This window comes from Sinocyclocheilus rhinocerous, unplaced genomic scaffold (assembly GCF_001515625.1).
Source record: "Sinocyclocheilus rhinocerous isolate Xijiao unplaced genomic scaffold, SAMN03320098_v1.1 scaffold789, whole genome shotgun sequence".
In the NCBI taxonomy this organism is placed as follows: Eukaryota; Metazoa; Chordata; class Actinopteri; order Cypriniformes; family Cyprinidae; genus Sinocyclocheilus; species Sinocyclocheilus rhinocerous.
The window spans coordinates 1,036,103-1,060,521 of NW_015667306.1; the positions used below are offsets into that span (position 1 = coordinate 1,036,103).

General features: G+C 37.7%; 1 protein-coding gene across 2 annotated transcripts; it reads left to right on the forward strand.

Annotated features, from left to right (window-relative positions):
• Positions 1-2,700: 2,700 nt before the first annotated feature.
• On the forward strand, positions 2,701-19,964 carry LOC107733763 (peroxisome proliferator-activated receptor gamma coactivator-related protein 1-like). Of its 2 annotated transcripts, none has more exons than XM_016545542.1 (14): positions 2,701-2,844; positions 4,855-4,992; positions 5,128-5,280; positions 5,404-5,469; positions 5,967-7,716; positions 7,794-7,847; positions 9,255-9,315; positions 9,604-9,671; positions 10,337-10,997; positions 11,102-11,305; positions 15,651-15,726; positions 15,820-15,941; positions 16,021-16,172; positions 18,909-19,964. In XM_016545542.1, exons 1-14 carry the CDS (start codon positions 2,764-2,766, stop codon positions 19,007-19,009), a joined length of 3,687 nt encoding a protein of 1,228 aa, XP_016401028.1. In that variant the 5' UTR covers positions 2,701-2,763; the 3' UTR covers positions 19,010-19,964. The 2 variants fall into 2 exon arrangements, with proteins under 2 accessions (XP_016401028.1, XP_016401027.1); XM_016545541.1 differs by having other exon boundaries at positions 2,702-2,844; positions 9,592-9,671.
• The last annotated feature ends 4,455 nt before the right edge of the window (positions 19,965-24,419 follow it).

The window sequence follows — 24,419 nt, forward strand, 5'->3', positions numbered from 1 at the left end:
CTGTTAAATTACCTCGAAGAGGTGGTGATATTAATACCTTACTTTTAAAACGTGAAGCATATTGGATTTACAACAGTCTTAACAAAGAGTTTGATATTCATCCTTTTCTCTAATTAAGACATTCATCTATTTGATTACATTAGCCTATATTTGATATTTTGATATATATTTTGTCTTGGTAATTTTTGTAACTGTTGGTTTCTTGCAAGTAGGTATTCTTTGATTGATTTTTGATTTTATTAATGAAATTTTTTTTTTGAGTCAGGTATTTCTTGATATATATATGGTTAGTGTTTTCAGTCAATCGTTGTTTTCACTTTTATGTTTATTGCCCTTATGTGATTTGTTGATTGCCCTTTTGTTTGTGTGTGTGCGTGTGCGTGTGTGTGATTTAGCTTTGTGCTGTATATAAGGGTTGAGCTGTGTATTTGTTCATTGTCTGATGAAGAGCTTTTAGGCTCGAAACTTCACCTGTGGTGAGAACATAAATATTTTTTCTACTTAACAGAAAAAACACACTAATAATAATAATATTCTTCATTCCCTTAACCTTAAAAAAATTAAGTGTTTAGCTAACAGAACGGTGAAGTGACCTGTGGCCAAGTATGGTGACCCATCCAAGTGCACACACACACACCCGGAGCAGTGGGCGGTTCAGTGCCTTGCTCAAGGGTCTCACCTCAGTCGTAGTATTGAGGGTGGAAGAGAGCGCTGCTGGTTATTTACTCCCTCCACCGCCTATTTCTGCCGGTGTCCGGACCTGAGACTCGAACCCGCAACCTTCGGGTTATAAGTCCGACTCTCTAACCATTAGGCCACGAAGAAATGCATGTATCCAAAGTATTCCAATGTTACACTGATAAAATCATTGTATAGTATACTAACATAACTAACCAAACTGCTTCACAAAATCTGTTTGGAAGAGCTCACAATAACGCACACTGAGGACATCTGCTGGCCAGAGCTATGTCACTGCAAAAGTGAATTTTTCAGTGGTATTTTAAGTATTTTTCAGTGGTCTGAAATTTAAACAAAATTTTTGCAGAATATGTAGCATATATTGCATTACAAGACAAACTTTATTAAAAACAACAAAATCTACAATCTATAATCTATGTATGTATCAATCTATATAATATTATAGGTTATAGTTCAGTTGTTTTAAGGAAGTGTGTCTTCTAATGCAATGTTTATGTTTTTTATTATTTATTTATTAAAAGTCTATGTATGATTCTATATTTTATAGTCGTTATAAAATGGATACAGGAGGTTAATTGTGATCGGTCAAAGTATGCCAACATATTCTTTATACATGTTGCGTATATTTTAATGTATCTATTATGTCTCTTTCTTCCCTATTTGATAACCCGCAGAAGCCATTTGACACTGGTTCAAAAGGTCCCATATTTTCCCAATATACTGACTGAGTAAACATGTGTTCAGAATAAAACATAACACATCAAATACACTGATTCAAACCACACTTCTTCAATTTCATTATACTGAACAAACGTTTATATATTAGAAGGCGATAATTAACAAACAAGAAAAGAAAAAAACGTTGTGCTAAAAAAAGAAGAAAAAGTTGTACTAAAGTTCCTTACCCTTTTTTTTTTTTTTTTTTTTAATGCTCAATAACATAAGAACATTGTCAAGAAATTACATACAAATACATATAATAAAAAAAAGAGGGGGAAAAAAACAAAAGGATTATACAAAACACAATTAAAAACAAAAGATGACAAGACAAGGAGACACAAGAATGCATACATTACCACTATTGATACAATAACATACAAACATTAATATACAGGGAAAGCTTTTAAATACATGTATTTTCTTTAAACATTTCTTCATAATATTTTATAAATCTTAGGGATTTTTTGTTATTTATATAACTAAGAGATTTAAGAAGTTATATTAATTCAGTTTTAAAGGGGTCATATGATGCTTTTTTAAAGATCATTATTTTGTGTATTTGGTGTAACAGAATATGTTGACATGCTTTAATGTTCACAAAACCCATTATTTTTCAAATACTGTACATTATTGTAGGTCCTCTATGCCCCGCCTCTCTCAAACGCTTCGTTTTCTACAAAGCCCCCTCCTTAAATCAATTCCATCCAAGAACAAAGTAGATTGTATTGTGACTGTTCTTCTTTGATTATATAGGGACTGGCTTTTAACAAGATGAATCAACCCAGGTGAGATTGCTTTAACCACTGTATTAAACTCTTTTGGAGGAATCGGGAAATTGTGGTAAGTCATAAATTGCTCATAAGTAAAAGGGTTACCCGAGTCATCAAATAAGGAGAGGATACCATATTATTTTGGAACCATCTGGGGAAAAATAAAGATTTATTTCTGACAGTGATATCACTGTTATTCCATAACAGTGTTTTATGAGGTGAAAAACTATGAACGTAACACAGTTTCCAAGCAAGGAGACATTGCTGATGAAATTTGGACAAGGTAATAGGTAGCTTAGAAGGTAAATAGTTGCAGTTTAAAATAAAGGAAAGGCTACCAATTTTTCCAAATATTTGGTTGGGGATAAAGTACCAAATGGATCTTGGATTGGCAAGACATCTTTTAAGCCAATTTATTTATTTTTAAAAAGTTCCTTACCCCATAATAACCAACGCTGGGTCCGATGACGCCTCCTGGGGGCGGGGCTAAACACGTTCGCGAATAGCACGTGGCTTGTCGCCGGCTGCTGCGCCTGCAGTTGATTCACGTTTTTCCACACAATCGAGTTGTAAAATGGCGGCGCGGTGGGGAACAGGCGAGGAGATGTTAAAAGCCTGTAATACTCAAATGTTCTCACCGGTGAATCTTGACGAGGTAAGAACGGCACATCTTGATACTTATATATTGCTGCGCCAGAATGAAATTGTTGACATTTATCACTGTGTCAAATAGCCGAGGCAAATACGCGATGATGTGCAGTACTTTGTGACACGTGGATGGTGATGGTGAGATAGCTTTTGCAGTTCTCTTAAAACAGTTTATTAAAAAAAAAAATGGTCGCAGAAAAAGATACATTTATCAATTTCCAAGTGTTGTTAGATTTCTTGCTTATCCATACTGAAGTCGCATGTCAAGGAATGCACAAGTTTGGTCCTGTTAGATGTTGCCACTTGCCATGCTTCTGCATTCTTATGAACTTGGAGACCAGTGATTCAACTACATATTCATTTCTCTCTCTCTTAAAAAAAAAGTAGTTTTGCATTTTGTAAGCCATAAACGCATTGTTTTGGTTTTTAATATGGTGATGAATAATCTGTAACCAGGAATGGTTAGCTGTTTGCATGTGTCAGATCTAACGTTAAAGAAGAAGGCTATTTTATTTAATGCATATGTATTTTGACATTATTTATTAGTGACTCCCTAATACAGATATTCCTTAATTGATCAGATATGGCTTGCTTGTTGATTGTTACATATTCTTACATATTCGAGTGACTCACTTCCACGTGGTTGTCATTTTAAGAATGAAACTAGCATTTGTATTCGTGCATGGTCGTACATTTTACCTTAAACATTTAATTCAGAAACTGTAGTTAATTATTTTAGTACATTAGGCCTGATAAACTTAAAATGACAGATGGCGATTGGTATTTCAACAGATGTCATTTGTCGCATGTTATTTTTTCATGTTAGCATATTTACGTATAATTTCTGCTCTGTTTGGTTGCATTTATCATCATTTAATTTCGTATTTAGAATTGTCGTGACTGAGAATCAAAGTTAGCCCCATGTGGTTCATTGCGGTTTGCGTTGATTCGCTGTCCAGCACGTGGTGCAGGTACGAGTGGCTCAGTCGCGTTGGGCCGTGTGTGTGTTTACTGACAGACAGCAGCCTTTCCTTCAGCCTCTGTTTAAGGTTTTCAAACAAAAGTGGTTCATTATAATTAAACTGGCCTGATGAGATTTAATCTTGATCGCTTTTAAGAAAATAACATGCAGGATTTGTGGTAGCAAGGCGTGTTTTGAACTCTGCCGGTGTTGTGCCGAATTCTGCACCCCTGCCAGATTATGCACCCCCTCGTTGAAGTCGCTACCTGATTGCCTAATCCCAACCCCACCCCTAATCCTACAACCTCCCCCACACCTACTCCTAAACCTACCAATACTAGGGGGTGCATAATCTGGCAGGGTGCAAATTTCGGCACTACACCTGTATTGGCTTTGCCCAGTAATGCACTGCGGCAGGATGACGTGATGTGCGCAACACGTGGTTGTAACTTCAAATGAACGCATTCATAAACTTTTAATACATTTAGCATTTCTCGTATTTAACACTATTTCAGATTTAGGCCTGTGATAATTTGTTCGATTTTAAATGGCTCTTCTATGCCTGCCCTCAGGGTTTAGTGTTTTTGTTTTTCATGAGAAATATGAAAACGATTCCTACAAAGAAAATTGAGTATCAACAACATTTCACACTAGTTCTGTTAATAAATGATTCAGTGAGCACCAAAGCTGACCATAACATCAGCTGCTGCAGGACAGGCCAGCAATTACAAGCCTCAAAGACAGAGCACATTGTTTGCAGTTGTGCAATGTCCTTTTTTAAATATAGGAACATGAAATTGTTTACAGCCTCACCTAATGGATACGCCGCCTTGCAGTGGTTTATGGTTTCTGATGCATATGTAATTCTGAAAGTATTAATCTAAAATGTTCATACTAATCAAACATCAAAGTCTGCATAAAATAAAAATGGTCAATTTTTAAAGTCCTGCTCGAATTTTTTTTTTCTTGTTTGAAAAGTCGTTTCAATCAGATTTACATTGCAATAGAGAAGAAAGGACAGTCACAACTTTTAAACTGTTTTTCCTTCTCTTGCAGGTGGAGATGCTTAAGGAAAGCTTCAATGCCGGCTGTCTGGAGTATCCTGGCCTTAGCAATGGAGATGCTCTTGAGGCTTTACAAGGCTGCCTGGATCCTTCTATTTTGTCCATTTTTGAGGACAGCCCCACTGGAGGAGTAAATAAAGCCTTTTATAAACTGTCAACAGAAGACTTGTTTATTGCATGAATTGCTTTCAACGCAATGTTTTGATTGTTGAATGTCACTTGTTTTGATGTCACTCAGCAATGGCATTTGTTTCCTCTGTTTCAGGTTAAAAGTAATATTGATGAGGAAAGTGAAGCGACGCTGCTCACAGCTCTCACTGAAATACTTGACAATGTTGATGATGAAAACTTGTCCCCTTTTGACACTCTGCCGGATTCAGAGCTGTTCTCAGGGCAGAAGGGTCAGGAACACTCACCAGTGAGTCTTCAGCTGCTCTTCACCCATCTAAGCATGTCAGGAATGCATTGGTGGTTTATTCTTTTCATTTTGTAGAACAGCTCAGTGAATTTTCAGATATCAATTTTCTTTTTTCCACTCTAGCTGAGAAAGTTAATCACACGGTCTCCTCCAGAGTCAATGATTGACACAAGACAGTTTCCTGGGAAGGTATTTAAGTTCTTAAATCTTTTTTCATCTATTTTTGGAATACAACAAAATATAATGTATCATTAGATTGGATTTTTAATTCGGTTTAGATGACAGCATGACAGGTTTTAACTAGGGCTACACAATTTGGAATATTATTTTTATCAATATTATTAATGTCAATAATAATTATTTGATAATATTAATCAAAATAATTATTTTCTTTAATAAGTATCTATTGCAGTGTTTTACTGTAAAATAAAATCATTAAATGTATAAGAAAATGAGAGCAAAATACAATGCTGATATCTTGTAAATACAATGTTGTATTTTGGTGAAAAACTGTATGGGGAATTAAGATTCTTTCATTAACAACAGCCAGCTTTTAAGCACTTCTCATTACAAGTTTGTGAAAATGGTTGCCACGTGTTGTTCCCACATGCATGAGCAGCCAAAACTTCCTTCAGTTCCTAACTTGATAGTCATAATGTAAGACATGTTATGTTTTGTTTATATAGAGTCTCCCACGAATGCAGAGATTATCCCAGCAGAACAGTGAAGGAGAAGAGGAGGAGGATGGAGACGCAAACCCCATAGCTAATATTGATTTGTCATCACTGGATGAATTTGATTGGTGCCTTCCTGTGTCCTTAGAGCAGGATGGAGAGAGTATGCATGTTACTATCTGTGATTTAGTAAAACACATGCACCCTTACTGCATGACATTATGTGTGGAAGGAGAAGAGGGACAAGAGCATCTTCTGCCTGAGAGGGGCCTTGTGCTAGAAGTGGTTGATCAAGGAGAGCATGGAGAGCCCATCCTGGCAATCCCAGATCTCAGCATCCCTCTTTCTCACACATACTCTGCAGAAGGTGAACAAAGAGTACCGGAGAATACCATAGACAAGCCAGAACCAAAGCCTGAAGATAGTGCTGAAAAAGTTCCAGCTCCTTCTGAAGTATCTTTCGTGGAGGAGGAGAAAGAGGTTGTCAAGGTATGTAAAGGGAAAAAGAAATGTAAACTTCTTGAAGCCCCTCTGGTTGAACAGAGAGTTTTGAGAAGCTCAAGAGTTAAAGAGGAGCCACAGAAGAAATGCCAGGAAGAACAAAAAAAGAAAAGGGTGACTTTCTCACCTGTGCTCTCATCGGCAGAGCTCGGAAAACCTAAACTTGATTGTCCAACAGACTTGATGACTCTTAACCCGCAGGTTGAGAAAGAGCATATCACAACCCCTCAAGCTGAAGCAGAAATCACTGACTCGCAGCCAGAGAACAAACTTCTTGAAAAGTCTGTGGAGCAAAAACCACCCTCAAAACTAGAGCCTGTTAGCGAACAGCCTGCTGCTTGTCAGCCTAATGAAACTAAGCCCAAACCTCTCAGTTTACAGCAGTACCGTCTCCTCCGCCAGCAAAAGAAACCAGAACCGGTGGACAAAACGGAGGATTACAGCACTAAATGGCCCAAGTTGCCTGAACCGCCCAAGGAACTTCCCCCAATACCCTGCCTGCCAGACCCTAACCCCAGAGATCCACGTAAAACCATGCATACTCCTGTTAAAAAAGACCTTGCACCTGAAATCATGCCCGCATGGCACCCGAGAGGCCCCTCTGCTCCCCCAACGCCTGAAGCCTTGATCACCCCACCGGCTTCACTGATGGCTTCCTCTAAGAAACCTGCAACTTCTAAACCAACCGCTCCACCTTCTGATACATCTAAAAGTTCACCCCAATCAGTCCACCCCTCACCCCAGAAACTACCTGCTCCCATCGGCGTGCCACAAAACACTATTCATACTGAGACCTCTGCCCCCATCAGACATGTGGCTGAGGTGCCTCCTGAAAGGACAGTTTCACTTCCAGTGTCTACTACATCTGGAGGCTCTCAAGGTCTCAATGCACAGAGTCATAAGGAATGTTTACATGGGAGCCCCAATGCTGCTCCATCCAAAATTCCCTCAAGGCCTCAGATGGTCACTACACAAGTTCAGAACTCAAACTCCAGCCCTCATAAACCTAGTGCTGCTGTGTCTGCAAAGAGAGAGACCGAGCAGGTTGTTTTGGCCCCTGTGTCTGATCAAGCCAAAAACACACTGCCAACTAATTCTAAAAAGCCTCATATTGCACCAATAGCCGCTCAGCCGTTTTTCTCGGCTCAAGTTCAGGCCAGAGTTGTTGAACTGGCAGAGCAGATGAGGATGGCTTCCTCTGAGATCCCCAAACTGAAGAACACCACAGTTGAGCTGATTGAGTCCTTCACAAGTGAAATTGGTGAGCATTTTTCACGCGTGGTTAGGTAATAATTTCTGTGGATTGTTTTATAATAAACTTTTTTTTTTTTTTTTAAGGTATTGAAGCTGCTGATCTTACAAGCCTCCTGGAGCAGTTTGAGGAGTCTCAGTGTAAGTGATATTATCTCTGAGCTCTTTTTCTTACTGTGAAAATATTTGTTTATCTATGAGGGTTGTTAAAATCATGCTATAAGTCAAGCGGACTATGTGAAGGATGTTAATGCTGAGCATGGCAGAGATTTCTTTGGAAACGAGTGCCCTCTTAGTGAACACATACACTCATACTGCCATCTTTAGAATGCAGATCATTCGTTTGTAAGCAACTAGGCCACACTAACATTTTGAGCTTGGAAAAAGTTGGCATTCCTGGGATGAACATTTGTCCATTTTGCCAGGTCAAGCACAAATTACAGAGCACAAATAGAGTTCACAATTAAACATGACTCAGTGGTTAGAATAAACTTAACTTATCTTCAAGTAATAATAGTGTTTGGTTCAAATGAGGTAAAGGTGTGCTTCTTTTTCCTAGTGGAATTCTGTGTTGAACCTGAATGGCTATTGTTTTATCATTTTGCAAACAACTGCACAAGTCACATAGAACTATATCATTACAAAAACTGACGGTGTACCCATTAAAGGGGTCATATGATGCGATAAAAATTTTTCCTTTCTCTTTGAAGTGTTACAAGCTCTTGGTGCATAAAGAAGATCTGTAAATTAGCAAAGACTAAAGTCTCAAATCCAAGGAGATATTCTTAATAAAAGTTCACAGTAAGTACGTTTTCATTTAAAGGATTTGCCACTGATGATTCAAACGCGAGTTTTTGGCAGTGTGGAGTAGCACTTGTTGTTTGTCATTTCTCTGATCACAAATGCAGACATGGTTTTATGTTTACGCGGCGCGATGCAACGCAACACATATAAAGACAGTATAAGTCATTATAATCTGTAATTATGTCCCCACTGGATGCAAGAAATGCCTCGTTTATAATGGGTTTTAATGTTTTTGTCTCGTCGTTCCTGCTGGACAGGGCATCACAATATGGTAAGGGGCGTAACATTTCCGTCACACGCTTGAGGTATTCGGCCAATCACAATGCACTGGATAGCTGGCCAATCACAGCACACCTCGCTTTTCAGACCGATGAGCTTTGTAAAAATCTACGCGTTTCAGAAAGGCGGGGCATAGAGGAGCAACAATAATGTACAGTATGTGGAAAATAATGTTTTTTGAACCTTAAACCGCATAAACGCATTTCATTACACCAAATACTCAAAATAATGTTCTTTTTAGCAACATCATATGACCCCTTTAAACGAGCCTTTATCTTTAGTCGGCTGTTTCTCAGCTGTTGAGTGGGCAAATGCAGTGCATTTTTGTAGAGTATCAATACATTCTGCTGCTTGTGGCCGAGTTCTGCTAGATGCTGGACAATCTGATTGTTTCAGTTATTTTAAGGGTCTGTCCCATCTTACCCTCCTGTATTTGGTCATTCACAACACTACTTTTTCTTTCAGCCAAAGAAGAGCAGAGTGTACCGGAGGTCTGTGGTAGAGCAGCTGCTGTAGGAAACTCCAGGTGAGTATCATGAGGCGGAGTGATGGAGTTACCCTACAGCCCTTGCGCTGCTCTTGCACCAAACTCAATGTTTGCGTGTGTGGCCCTAGGCCACTTTTCACCAAGACCTACCAAAACAAATGAAGTCCCTCATCATGGCTTCAGAATAGAATGTGAAAGTGGATGGAGACTTACATAAGCATAGCTTTTGTTAGTCTGAGCGATGTTTCAACAACATCAGTAATTCAGTGCTTTTGACGTTGTTGCCACTGCTGATTGTATTTATTAATATTTTAGCTTTGAATTCAGTTATGAGCAGCACGTGGAGACTAAGGTCGTGGAGAAAACCCGCAACCATGACCTGGGAAGCACTGCAGGTAAGTTGTCTTTATTGTGTGCATTGGCTTGTTTTTAAATGAATGTTTTGCGTGTATAAAATTATTTTGTTCTATGAAACTAGATGGTACTTTTTTGATAAAATATCACTCAAACATACATTGCATCTTGGCATCTGTAATATTTTTTAAATGTTTTTGAAAATTCTCTTATGCTAACTGAGGCAGCAGTCATTTAATCAAAAAAATTAATCTTATGTTATCTTATTATGTATATTATATTAAATTTTTTTTTTTAAAATATTTTCAAAGACATTCCTCCAGTCTTCGGTGTCACACAATCTTTCAGAAATAAATTGTAATATGCTGATTTGGTGTTCAAAAAACTTTTTTTTTAAATAACTGTTCAAAACAGTAGTGCTGCTTAATATTTTTGTGGAAACCATGATACATTTTACTTTTGAGGATTATTTAATGAATAGAAAGTTCAAAAGAACAGCATTTATTTTGCTCTCCCCAAACGTTTGAATGGTAGTGTACATATAGCTGGTTCATTTAAAATAAATGGCACATGGTTTGACTTATTATATAATGCAAACAAATTAATACATTTAAATCAAATAAATTTTGGGGCCACTGTATATTTTTTAAGCTTTTATCATTTCTTTGAATAAAAGTAAACTCCATTCAACTGACTTTTCCCATAGGCCTTACACCTCCTGCCACACCCCCACACCAGATGTGGAAGCCTATTGCGCCAGTTTCACTTCTGGGGAAAACCGAGAAGTCAGAGGTCCTTAAACCAACTCCTAACAAGGCCATTCAGATAGAGGCGAGACCACTACCTTCAAATAAGCTGCGCAGCAAGCCTCAGACCCCTACTATTACTGGACAGACTCAGCCTTTCTCCCTTGACCACGACTACTGCCTCCCCCCAAAAGAACCCTGTCAAAATGAAGTTGGCAGTCGGTGGAATGTCAAACAACAGCCTAGCATTGTTATCAAGACTGTTGAGCTGCCGCCCAACAAGCTAGCCCAGAACACCAAAGCTACATCAACTCCTTCAGTTACAGAAGGAACCCAGAGAAATCTCAGCCTCAGTCAACCTTCTGCAGATAGGAGCTGTACATTAAATAGCTCTACCTTGGTGACTCCGGATGCCTCTCCAAACAGGCCTGACTCTGAAAGCTCTGTACTGGATGAAGCGAAATGCAACCAGCAGAAATCTGTGAACTACTCTGAGCATTCCTTCAGACAGTACCAGCAGGACAGAGGCCGTTCAAAACGAAGATACAGAGCCCAATCCTCTAGTAGCTTAGAATCCAGCTCCGAGTCTTCCTCCAGATCACGTTCACAACCTCGGAAAAGGTCAGCTTTGATGTGGTTATATACATTTATAATAATTATAAAGGAATGTTGAAAGCACATCAATCTAGAGGATGTTGGCAAATGTGTATTTTTACATTTTACAGATACAGGTCTCGTCACTCAAGCTGCAGATCCAGTTCATCATCTCAGTCTCGTTCCCGATCCAGCTCAAGGTCATTTTCCCCACCTCAGCGGCGACGGTATTCATATTCAAGTTCACGCTCTGGATTCTGGAGCCGCAGCCGCTCTCGATCCAGATCCCGCTCCTCTGATTCTCTCGGACATCGCCGTTGGAAAAGTCATAGAAGGTGAGTTTGTTCATTTAGTAGAGATGCTGTTATTGTTTTTAATGTTTTGTATTCATTTTTATTTTCCATTTTCTTTTTAATTTTAAAGTTTTAATAGATTTGTTGTTCATTTTTAGTTTTTTAAAAAATATTTATTTTAGTTAAAGCTGCAGTCCGTAACTTTTTTGGGTTAAAAATGATCCAAAATCAATATTTGAGCAAGTACATAACCAGCCAGTGTTCAAAACTATTGCCTTACTTTAGCCCGATTCACAACGGTTAGCTTATAATAATGTTTTCTAATTTGAGTGGTACGGGTAGGTTTTCGCGGGAAATTTGAGCATGGCACTGCGTCATTACGTCACTTTGTTGTCCCGGCTACTAGGCATGTGAGGATCCTGCAGGTGGCCGATCGTTAGCCTTTTCTCACAGCAGCTAGAATAATTAAATGTAAAAAAATAATTTTGGGGGTTTCCGGTTTGTACGCGCATGGAGTAGACGTGTGTTTCTTGGCTCCGCTTCAATACTTAAAAAATGTCCTAAATAAACCAGATTAATAAACTGTGCTTTGCAGCCGAATATATTAAGATATACAGCGCAATATGACGAAGCCATATAAAGTTAAGAAATCGGAGAAAGGAGCAGAAGAGTGCGAAAAAGTTACCGAGGCTACCGCGGGTGGAGCTGAGGCTAAATCTACGCCGACTACAAACGAGGATCTTATGTCTGCAATCAGTGCTTTGAATCAGACAGTGAATCAAAGATTGGGCGAACTATCTTCTACACTTTCTAATTTGTCATCGGCGCTGACTGACATGACTGCTCGAGTAGAAGAAACCGAGGAAGCTGTGCAGGCTCATGAAGGCCGTATTGAATCCCTCGAGAGGCTAAATGCAAAGATGGCTGCTGAGACGGCTCTCATACAGGCAAAGCTGGAGGATCTGGAATCGCGTTCTCGCAGGCATAACATCCGCATAATGGGAATCAAAGAGAAGCTAGAAAATGGCAAGCCCTCCGAGTTCGTGAGCTCATTGCTTCCAGAGTTGCTTGGACATGATAACTTTGATAAACCGATCCAGATCGACATGGCTCACAGAAGCGCGAGGCCAGCCGCTGGCAATAGACCGCGAGCTATTATTGCTAGACTGCACCATCTTCAAGTGAAAGAGCTCGTGCTACGCCTAGCAAGACCGAAGGCTCCTCTTCGGTTTAAAGGTGACAGTGTGCAGATCTATCCAGACTTGACGTCTGGAACGATGAAGAAGCGGCAGGACTTTAACGACGTAAGGAATAAATGCAAGGAAAGAAACATAAGATGCGGCTTCAAATTCCCGGCAAAATTCATCGTGACGGTAGGAGAGGAAACTAAAGCTTTCGAAATGTCTTCCGATGCTGAAAAGTTTCTGATGACCAAATCTAATGCAATGTTAAGACAGTATATGCAATCCCTGAACATTGTAGATATATGGAGAATTCTTAACCCCTCAGATAGAGATTTTTCTTTTTACTCATGTGCATAAGTCATATTCGCGCATCGATTTTTTTTCTGCTAAATTCAAATTTAGTACCAAATGCATGCAAGTCACAATATCACAACATTATAAAATCAGATCATGCTCCCCAGTCAGTTGACCTTAGATTAGATCATTTAAGAGGAGAATTTAGATGGAAGTAGGGTTGTGAGGAAATTTTCCCACCGATTAATCGACGTGTGACAACACCGGTAATACCGGTATCACCGCGGGGGCGGGGCGTTTGCATACACCTTGATGTCAAATAAAATAAAAAAATTATACAACGTTTAAATAAAGTAAAAATCAGCAAACAATGTGGAACCAATTTAAATAAGAAACGAATGTTTAAAAAAACTTCCAAGATCACCTTAGATAAACGGCAAAAGTCAACAGGCTTTTCAAAATCCAAAATATTGCCAAACAGGCGCTTTTGCGTCTCGTTTCGAAACTAAATCATCTGCCATTGTCTTGTCTTTCTCACCTCACTCTTCTTGTCAGTCAGCTTGACTCACTCTCCTCACTGGAGAAATGAAATCTGATCTGTGACGCAACTGTCGTTTGGCACGCTGCATTGAGCAGTCGCGTTCAGTTTTTAATTGTGGTGTCTGTTCTTTTACTGAACTAAATTATTTTTATTTCTATAAAAAATCAAAACGACGGTGGGGGTCGGTGCCGCGGTGGGCAAGTGACGTAACCGGTGTTGCGGCTTAACACCGGTATCGCTGTCAACACCGTCTATCGCGGCAAGCCTAGATGGAAGTTAAATAACGCACTCTTAAAGGATGAAGAATTTAATAAAAATCTGGGAAAAAAGATTGAGCAATTTATAGAAATTAATGATAATGGTGATGTGCATGATTCAAATTTATGGGAGGCATTGAAGGCTGTAGTTAGAGGGGAAATAATAGCATTTGAGATAGCTCAAAGGAAGGAAGTTAGGATGAGAATGACTGAAATAGAAAGTACTCTTACCAGATTAGAAAGCTTACACAAAAATAGCCCAAATACTGTTACTGAAAGAAATTACTGCATTAAAGTATGAATACAATTCTCTATTATCTAGCAGTGTACTAAAATTATTACGTAAGGTTAAACACAGATACTATGAATTAGGTGATAAACCCCATAACCTTCTGGCGCGGCAACTAAGACAACATGAAGCTGCTAGCGCCATATATCAAATTAAGAATAAAGAGGGGATAATAATAACCGATCCAAAGGAAATAAATCTAAATTTTGCAAAGTTTTATGGAAGGACTACACTTGCCAAAATTAAGCGAAGAGGCTTTAAAAGCACTAGATGCAGAAATAAGCATTGAAGAGGTGGAAAATGCTATTATAGAGTTCCTTAACAACAAGGCCCCAGGACCTGATGGGTTTAGCGTCGAATTTTACAAAATATTTAGTAAGGCCATTTTGCCATTGTTGGTACGTATGTTTAAGCATTCACAGGAAACCGGGTCGAGATCGGCTGCTAGTGTCATCATACAGACCAATCTCTTTACTACCCACTGAAACCAAAATAATCGGGAAAATCCTTGCAAATAGATTGAAGAAGCATATCTGTGATATTATACATCCGGATCAGACAGGCTTCATGCCAGGCAGACATATGTATTTTAATCTACGTCGCCTATGCAATGTTTTATATTCAAATCATAAAGAAGAAGCTGCAGTCATTTCATTGGATGCACAAAGGGCATTCGACCAAGTAGAATGGGGATATATGATGTCGGTCCTTAAGAAATTTGGTTTCGGCCACGTGTTTAGAGAGTGGATAAAAACAATATATTCCTGTCCAAAAGCCTCCGTAGTGACTAATCATAATATCTCCGCTCCTTTCTCAATTTATAGAGGGACAAGACAAGGCTGCCCGCTGTCCCCATTTCTTTTCGCAGTTGTGATAGAGCCCTTGGCTGCATACATTCGGCAACTGGCAGATATCCAACCAATCACGATAGGTGGCCTCCCACAACATATTTCACTCTACGCAGACGATATACTTTTGTTTATAAAAAATCCTAGTAAGTCTATTCCACATCTCCTCACTTCAATTACAAGATTCGGGAATATATCAGGTTTTACTGTTAACTGGGAAAAAAGTGACCTGATGACTATTGTGCCCAACACTTGTAAGCAGTATATAAGATCCACCCCGTTCAAGATAGCTGAAAACTCTTTTTACTTATCTTGGTGTCATAATAACTAAAAAACCAAAAGACCTTCTAAGAGCCAATTGGCAAAAGAGGATTGATCAATTAAAAAATAATATAGACTATTGGAGAACATTGCCAATTTCAATGGTAGGTAAAATTAATGCAGTAAAGATGGTGAGCCTACCAAGATTCCTCCACCTATTTCAGTCTATCCCTTCATGTATACCACAATCCTATTTTAAACAACTAGACAAGATAATTTTTCAGTTTTTATGGAATTATAAAACGGCAAGAATTAAAAAAAACAACACTTTTTTTTTAAATCTAAGGAGAAAGGGGGATTTGGGTTAACTTTCTTTAAAGCATATTATTGGGCAGCACACTTGAATATATTCTCTTGGTGGAATGATGATCCATCAGAAGGAACCGGTGAACAACCTGAATGGCTTAGAATTGAACAAGCCCTTTGCTCTAACTCTTCACTGCAGGCACTATGCAATAGTCCAGGAAAGGTTAGTAAGGTTAAAACTAAATTAAAATGAGAACTGTTACTTTTGCAACTTGCTGAAATAGTTTACTCCTTTTTCTTTTCTTTTTTTTTAGATATTGTGTATTTTATTTCAAGTAACAAAAGTTTTTTGTGGTTATGTTTTAGTTAACTATAATAACCCTGATATGTTTTGGCTTAATTTTTAGCCCTAATCAGAGGGCTGGTTACTGGCATTCGCAAAATTGCAACGAGGATGCAAAAAGATGCAAAGAGAGAGCCATTGTAAGTATTTTAATCAAGAAAGATATGTCTTTTTGATTTTTCTCATAGGCACCTTGGTGATTGCTAACGTATAAATTGAAATGTGTTATGTAGGAGGAGCGGAGAGTTGTTTATGTTGGACGAATCCGTGGAAGCATGACTCGTAAAGAGCTGAAGGAACGCTTCTCATTCTTCGGAGAGATTGAGGAGTGCACTGTGCACTTTAGAGAAAATGGGTATGGCTACTTTAAATTTTATTTATTTGGTATATTGTTTACATTAAAAAAAGAATATTGCTAACACATGTTATTTCAGGGACAACTACGGCTTTGTTACATACTACAATAAGAAGGATGCATTTGATGCTATTGAGAATGGAAGCAAGCTGAGGGAGCAGAATGAGCTTCCATTTGACCTGTGCTTTGGAGGCAGGAGGCAGTTCTGCAAGACCAGTTATGCTGATCTTGGTGAGCTTAGCATCATGTTTTGTTTTTTTCAATCAATTTAAAGTAGTAATGCACTGGTAAACATTGTTTTCTGAAGCATAAACTGAAATTAAATGTTCATTTACCTGGAACAGAAAAAAAATTGGATATTTATATTAGGGGTCGACCGATTATCGGCCTGGCCGATTATTGGCGTCAATATTAAGCATTTTTATGATTATCGGTATCGGTCATTTTTAAAACCGATTCGCCGATAAAATAACTTAATTTTGAAACGCGCTATCTGATGCAGCCTGTCAGAACTCAAGTCATACCACGCAGTGGAAAAGCGACATTAGATGTTCTTTGGCAAACTTTAAACGGACCTATACATGTGCCTTCTTGAGCAGGGGGACCTTGCAGGCGCTGCAGGATTTCAGTCCATTGATTGCGGTGTAGTGTGTTATCAATGTTTTGCTTGGTGACTGTGGTCCCAACTGCCTTAAGATCATTAACAAGCTCCTCCTGTGTAGTTCGGGGGTGATCCCTCACCTTTCTCATGATCATTCTTACCCCATGAGGCGAGATCTTGCACGGAGCTCCAGACCGAGGCCGATTGATGGTTATTTTGTATTTCTTCCATTTCCGAATAATCGCACCGACAGTTGTCTCCTCCTCACCAAGCTTCTTGCTGATGGTCTTGTAGCCCATTAAAGCCTTGTGCAGATCTACAATCTTGTCTCTGAAATCCTTTGACAGTTCTTTGGTCTTGCCCATGGAGGTGGGAGAGGTTGTAATGGAAGATACAGATTGTGTGGTCTTTTATACACCTAACGTGCTGACATTAGGAGTAGAGGTCTGCTACCTTTAGGGTTTTCGGGTCGGGTTCGGGTTTATAGCTAAACTAAAACTATATGCAGTAGGCTAGGCTAGGCTACGCTGCTTTCATAGACGCACGCACACACATTATTGCACACGACAACACAGCACGGAAACTTTTATTAGTAAAATGGCTTCGACAGGCTACTGACTCGCAACGTTATATTTCTCTGCAATGAGGGGGTAAAATCGCTGTTTTTGAAGGAACTAAGCCTCATTGCTTGTAGAGAGAGACGCGCAGACGCAGGTTCACACACGTAACTTTCAGCTCTCTCTCTCTCTCTCTCTCTCATATTCAAATAAATTATATAATTAATTCAAATAAATGCGATCTTACCGCACTGTGTCTGATTAAAAGCAGGACGAATGCTAACGAGCCTAATTGAAGAAAATGACCATAATTTGCATGATGGAAGAATTATCGTCTTGTCGTATACAACCATTCAAAAACTCGGCAGAATTTATGTGACCGCTGCACCTGATGATCATAAACTTTCATAACTGGTAATAAGTGTTTTTTTCTTTTGCCTTGTGAACTGGCCGAGCCTTAAAGGGGTCATATGATGCGATTTAAATTTTTCCTTTCTCTTTGGAGTGTTACAAGCTATGTGTTTTTTGAACATTAAAGCATGTCAACATATTCTGTTACACCAAATACACCAAATAATGATCTTTAAAATAGCATCATATGACCCCTGTAATGATTCTGTTTCTTTACATGTATTTGTTTACTGACCGTTGCATGCAATCGTGAAATACAGCATTTTTGTTGTGGAAAAAAAAAAAAAAAGATTTCTGGTTCGGGTCGGGTTTGGGCTCTAAATTTAACTGTGCTGCTCGGGTCAGGTCAGGTCAGACGATCTCGGGTAGGGGCCGTGTTCGGGCTTCAGTTTAAAGCCCGTGCAGACCTCTAATTAGGAGTAACTTCTTAAAGTGGCAGGACTGATCTATGTTCCACATGTAGGGATGCACCGAAATGAAAATTCTTGGCAGAAGCCGAAACCGAACAAAATGAAACACTGGGCAAAAGGCCGAATACGGGTTTTCGTGTTTTTTTTTTTGTTTTTTTTGTTTTTTTCTTTTCATTATTGCATAAATGAAATAGCCAAAATGTGCTTTTTACTGTTTTGTCTTGCTTTTCAAAGAAAAAAAAATCTATTACAAAACAACAACTAAAAAAATATTTAACACTGAACATTTTTTACATTCTAGCAGACACTATACCAACAAAGCACAATTTAGCTTAAAATTATTAAGTTAGTAAAATAATATTTTTTGGCCATCAGACTCCCTTCTTGAATTAGGCATGTATTTTTTACTGTACAATTAAAAGCAGCCTTGCTGAGAAGAGACTTTTAAAACATTAGAAAATATTACAGATCTTAATTTGAACACTGTGTGATTGTTATAATAAATGTATTAAAGGGGTCATATGATGCTATTTTAAAGATCAGTATTTGGTGTAACAGAATATGTTGGCATGCTTTAATGTTAAAAAAAACACATTATTTTTCAAATACTGTACATTATTGTAGGTCCTCTATGCCCCGCCTCTCTCAAACGCGTTACAAAATCAGCAGGGGATCAAATAAATATATTCCCCACTGTGTCGTGTTCTCAGGTGATAAATGAAACCAGTCGTAATAAAATTCTTCAGCAACGCGTAGCCTCTCCATTTCTGATTCAGATTTTACACCGCTATTCTAGCATCATTTTTGGTCACAGCTAAGTGCATCAAGACTGCTGACATATTTACATGTTGTAACTTTAGGGCAATAGTTGATGTTTCTGCTGGATATTTCTGGTTGGTGAAATTTCGGTGCACCACTCATTTACAGTCTTTAAAAACGTTCCTGTTAAAGCCTCCAGATGCTACAGTGTCTTTTTGATCTCTTTCAGATTCAAACCGGGAGTACAATCCACGGCCTACAAAAGGCAAATTTGATGCACTAGACTTCGACACTTTACTCAAGCAAGCTCAGAGGAACCTGAAAAGGTAACGATTAATCAAGCCACAGGAAAGAAGACCGATTACCTCTGAGCAAAATGCTGCCCCACACTTCCAGTGTTGCCTCTCAATTACTGTTTTTGGTTGTTTTTGTTTTTCTCTGTGTTTTTGTTTGTTTCTGCAAGTTTACACCTTCTATTGAAGTGATGATTTGTAAGAAAAATTGAAAAAAAAAAAAAAAAATCATGAAATATAATACCGTAAAACTGTGGAATGAAATAATAGAAATTTTTTTAAAGGATTAAATTTATTTAAATGTTTAATCTGAATTACTGAATGTTGGATACATTTTTAAAAGGAATTGAATGGAAACATTGTTGGGGTAAACAGGTTTATAATGCTGAATTTATTTCAACCTAAATAAACCTTGTCTTTCTTGTCTCTTTTGAGATTAAAAATCTGTGTCATTCTCTCTTGAACAGACCTTTGCAACATTCACATAACATTTGTCAATGTCATCCAAATAAGCAACATATCGATTAGTGTAGAAATAAATGGGGTTCTCATTTTACAAAAAACCAAGAACCATTTAAATTTAGGTGAATTGCATGTCATAGGTCAATTTCAAATGAGTTTGAACTTGCAGTGCTTTCAAGCTGGTGTTAGGCTACATGAGAATATGGTGTCTGTATGATTATATGCTGATTTATAAGGCCAATAACAGCCATAAATCTGAAGCGAGGAGCCGGTGGTGCCTTTTGGTTGATTGAAGATCAGATGCACAGCTGTGTTCTGGATCATCTCCGTTTTGTCTAATTCTCTAATTGTGCTGGATTGAACGCTGGCCAGCAGAGCATTGCAGTAGTCTTGATCAGTCGTGCAGTGACGTTTAACTGTTCCTGCCAGTTCTAGTGGCTGTTTGTGTTTAAAGAACCCAGTTGTACAGTGATTTTTATTTTTTATGGTCAACTATTTATGACAAAGAGTAGTCATTGTATGCATGACACAATATCACAAATTCTCCACAAATGTGGCTTGAATGGGAGGGTTGCAAGGAAAAAGCCACTCCTCAAGAAAGGCCACAAGTCACGACTGAGCTTTGCCAAAACACACCTTGATGATTCTTAGGCAGATGAGACTAAAATTGAATTATTTGGCCTCAACACCGAACATGTCTGGCAGAAATCCAATACAGCTCAGCATCCAAATAACAGCATTCCTCCAGTAAAACATGGAGGTGGTAATGTCCTGTTCTGGGGGTGTTTCTCTGCAGCAGGGACTGGAGCACTTCAGGATAGAAGGAAAAATGGACGGGGCAAAATACCGTCATATCCCAACAGACATATCCCAAGGCTGTAATTAAAGCAAAAGGTGGCTTAACAAAATTCTGACACAAGGGGGTGTTCATTTTCCAACTCAGTAATTTTTTTTTATTATTATTATTTTTTTCTGACATGTTGGTGTTATATCTTTCACTTGAATATTATAAGTTGCACTGAGTAAACCGCTGGATAAAACAAAAACTGTCCGTCTTCATTTCAAGCTGCAAAGCAACAAAATGTGATTTATTTCAGAACGTGAACTTTATATTCACTTTGTGTTTTTAACAATAAACGCATGACATTCGATCGATTTAACAGTTACATTTATATAAAGCAGATTTTCTTATTTTCTTGCATCACACACCACAGGTAAAACAGCATTTTAACACTTTTTTTAAAACTGCTGTGATGCAAGAAAATAAGAAAAAATTATCTGCTTTTTCTCTGTTTAACTAGTCTTAAATTAATCAAATGACATGCGTCTCGTATAATTAAATTTATGGATGTTTAGTCAGGAAAAGACTCAGATTATTCAAGTTTTTTTTTTGACTCAGATTATTCATTCATGACAATGTGCGTTGAAACCATAGACTGTATTTTTTTTTTTTTTTAATTGAATCACTCAAATTCAATACTTTACAGCAGGGCGTGAACACAAAGAAAAAGATATACAAAATTACAATGAAATAAAGAGAAAAGAAAAAATAAATAAATTAATTATGTTTATAAATTAAATTCCAGGAGAGAAGCATTTGTTTTCATTGGATAACTTTAACGGAAGTTTAGAAATGTTGTAGTTACAAAGCAAAAGAAAATGAAGACCTCCAACCTGTGAAAAAATACAATGAGGAATAATGTTCCATATACTAGTTGAAACCAGGTTGAAACCATAGACTGTATAAAAACAGGTTGAAACTAGCGCTGAAGCAATGGAACAAACCATCACGATACACAGAGGGGTGGCATTTCATACGCAAGAGGCCAATGGCCGCTGAATGTGATAATTAAACATACCTTAGCTGAACTATTTTATCCTACATTATATAATTGTCATTTATATATTGTAATGTATTTGCCATTGTACAGTACTATTAATAATCATTATTCATAACCACACTTTAAGTATGCGCACATCTGCACAGTAGGGATTGGCGATACCACTTATTTTGTTTTCGATACGATACCGATATTTTTCAAGGCAGTATCGTCGATATCGATACCGATTCGATACTTCTGAACTAAACTTTTAAATTACGAAATGTATTAAATTATTAAATTACTAAGAGTAAAATGGGTAATGATAAGCACTTAACTTTACGTTTAAAACACATTTTAACATTCAATACGCCTTAATTGTAACTTATTAGGTTATATTTTTGTTTACACATGGTTCAAATATGTTTTTTGTTTACACATGATTCAAATCTACAAATACTACAGTTGAACTATGGTCACTTTAGTAAAACCATGGCTCATTTTCATAAGGGACTGCCAGTGACAGGCTGTTGCATGCATAAAATGCAACCTTTTTATTCTGACAGTGTATGATTTCTATTAACATTACAGAATAGAACATGATCAATATTATCTTTCAACGTTCAATTTAAATAACTGTAATTGCACAAACTATGTAAGCTACAATTTCAGATTGTTTATTGTGAAATAACTCTGTTCTTATGTCCTCTGATAAGCATTGTTCAGGACTGCCGTTCCCAAAAGTTGTTGAGGGAAGGACATCCATTTCTCGTGGCCAAGAGTTTAATGCTAAACATGACCATAGCATGACCATAGCAACCCAGGATTATCAAAAATAGATAAAACATTTTTATTAACATTAAACATTTAATTTAATATTTGTATATTATTATTTGTATTATTATTACATTAACTTATTAGGGCTATATTTTTATATTTATTGTTATATATGCTTATTTCGCCCCAGCAAAAATTCCAGTCAGCAAAATCAAAGCTTTATTGGCATGTCGAGCATTTACAGTAGGCTAATATTTACAAAAGTATTCAGAACGTTGAGTAAAGAGATCGAAATGATGGGAAAAAATGAATATAAACTAATATAAAAATATAACCAATAATAATAGGCTAATAATAATAATATACAAATATTACGGGAAAAAGACGATCAGTTAATGGACTTACAAGACTGTAGGATGGATAAAAATGTTTTCTTGTAGGCCTATTTTATATTATGCTCTTTATGTAACATTTATTCATGATAAACTTCAATTGAATGCTGACTATCGCACGTAATACAGTCCGGTAGCCTATGCCTATGGTTAATATAATAATTTAATAATATCTATAATAAATAATATAATAATTTCTTAATTCAAAATAAAATATTAATGAATCCATCTCTGATTATGCCGGTTGCTATGGTCACGCAGGTTTGTTTACACATTCAACTCGTGGCCACGAGAAAAATATGTGTTCCCTCAACATAGCATCTTGAGGCCACGACATAAGGATGTGTTACCTCGACAAAATGATCTCGTGGCCACAACATAATATCATGTTCCCAAGAGTTAATATGACGTTCCCTCAAATTAATATCTCGTGGCCACGACATATTATCACGTTCCCACGAGTTATTATGTTGTGGCCACGACAAAACTAAGTGAACCGAACATGTCACCTTACGGGCACCGTACTTTTTTGTTCAGAGAACACTAACTTTATACAATACAATGATTAATAAACAAGAAAACGGACATTGGGTTAAAGATACAAAAGAAAATTGAATACATCTTTTAAATATTTGGTCTTTATAGTTTTGTTAATGCAAAGAGACAACGATACTGTCAGTGTCTCTGATTTTGTTCCGCAACACAACAAAGCTCCTTTTTACTAATACATTTACACGTATATTTATATAAAACGTATCCAAAATCATTATAGGATAAATTAAATGAACTGGCTGCCATCCACCATTCTCATTCAGGCTGGACGAGCGCTGACATTCTCGCTGTCCCTTTAAGAGCTTTGCAAGAGATTTGTTTTCAGACTCACAAACCGTCCTTTACTGGTTCAAACCAGTTTTCTGAGTCTGCGCAGTAAGTGTAAACAGGAAGAAGAGTGCAAAATTAAACAGTGTCGATGAACGTTACGTTACATTGACGGGATTTATTTGAAGTCGCGATGCAGGTGTACAGTAAGCTTAAATGTCATTAATTTATGACTAGCGCATGATGTAAGGCGACTCGACAAAAGCTATTAGAGAAAACACCGGGTAATGCTAATTGGCGGTTCTGACATCGTTGAAAGACGGGTCCAGTTCGCTTGCTAGAGAGCGAGCAGACACTCCAGATATAATTTAGTAGTCCAGAAAGCTTTTAGCACTGTAACGTTGCGTGAATGACTGTCGTGTTTGTTACCGACGCAATCTGCAGGTAGTTCATGCAGATAATCCTCATCCGATAGAATTCCGCTCTCTACTGGTGACTCAATGGCCTACTAACCCAGTAACAGTTAGTGAATCGGGTGACGGGTTAGTGTTCTTGCGGAAAAAAAGCTTTGGCTGACGACTAGACCGATATTTCCAACAGAAATTAATAAGTACAATTCAAAATGGTTCAGAAAGACAAAATAATCGAGTCGTCACAGCCAGAAAATGAAGCAAATCCAGTACCAAGCGAGGCTGTTGCGGATACGCAGTGTCCAGTGGACGAGCCCAGTATCGGGGTTGAGAGAACAGGCCGCAGGAAATTCATCACCGGTGTTGTAGAGGGTGAGCAAATTTAGACACATCCAACGTTATGTTATCAAACATAAAAGTAAATTCAGAAGTTAAAATGAGTCCAATTAGTTACATACATTGCTAGAAAACATCATATTTATATATTGCTTAGGTGTTGATTGACTGTAACATCTGTTTGTGAAATATGCTGCGTTTGTCACAACCATTTGTTTTTCTTATTTTGTTCACCACAGGTTTCTATGGACGGCCATGGACTATGGAACAAAGAAAAGAGCTTTTCAGGAGGTATTGTGCAAACGTGCAAATATCCTGTCCTTTTCTGATTCATATTACCTAGCATAATTTTGTATATACATTTTTTTCCTATATATTTGTCTGTTGTGTATGTTATTTATGTAGTTGTGTGTGTGTGTGTGTATATATAT

Coding starts and splice junctions, on each gene's coding strand:
- LOC107733763 (XM_016545541.1), top strand. CDS start 2,764: ATGGCGGCGCGGTGGGGAACAGGCGAGGAGATGTTAAAAGCCTGTAAT. Junction 2,845..4,854: donor CACCGGTGAATCTTGACGAG/GTAAGAACGGCA, acceptor CTTCTCTTGCAG/GTGGAGATGCTTAAGGAAAG. Junction 15,942..16,020: donor GTGCACTTTAGAGAAAATGG/GTATGGCTACTT, acceptor ATGTTATTTCAG/GGACAACTACGGCTTTGTTA.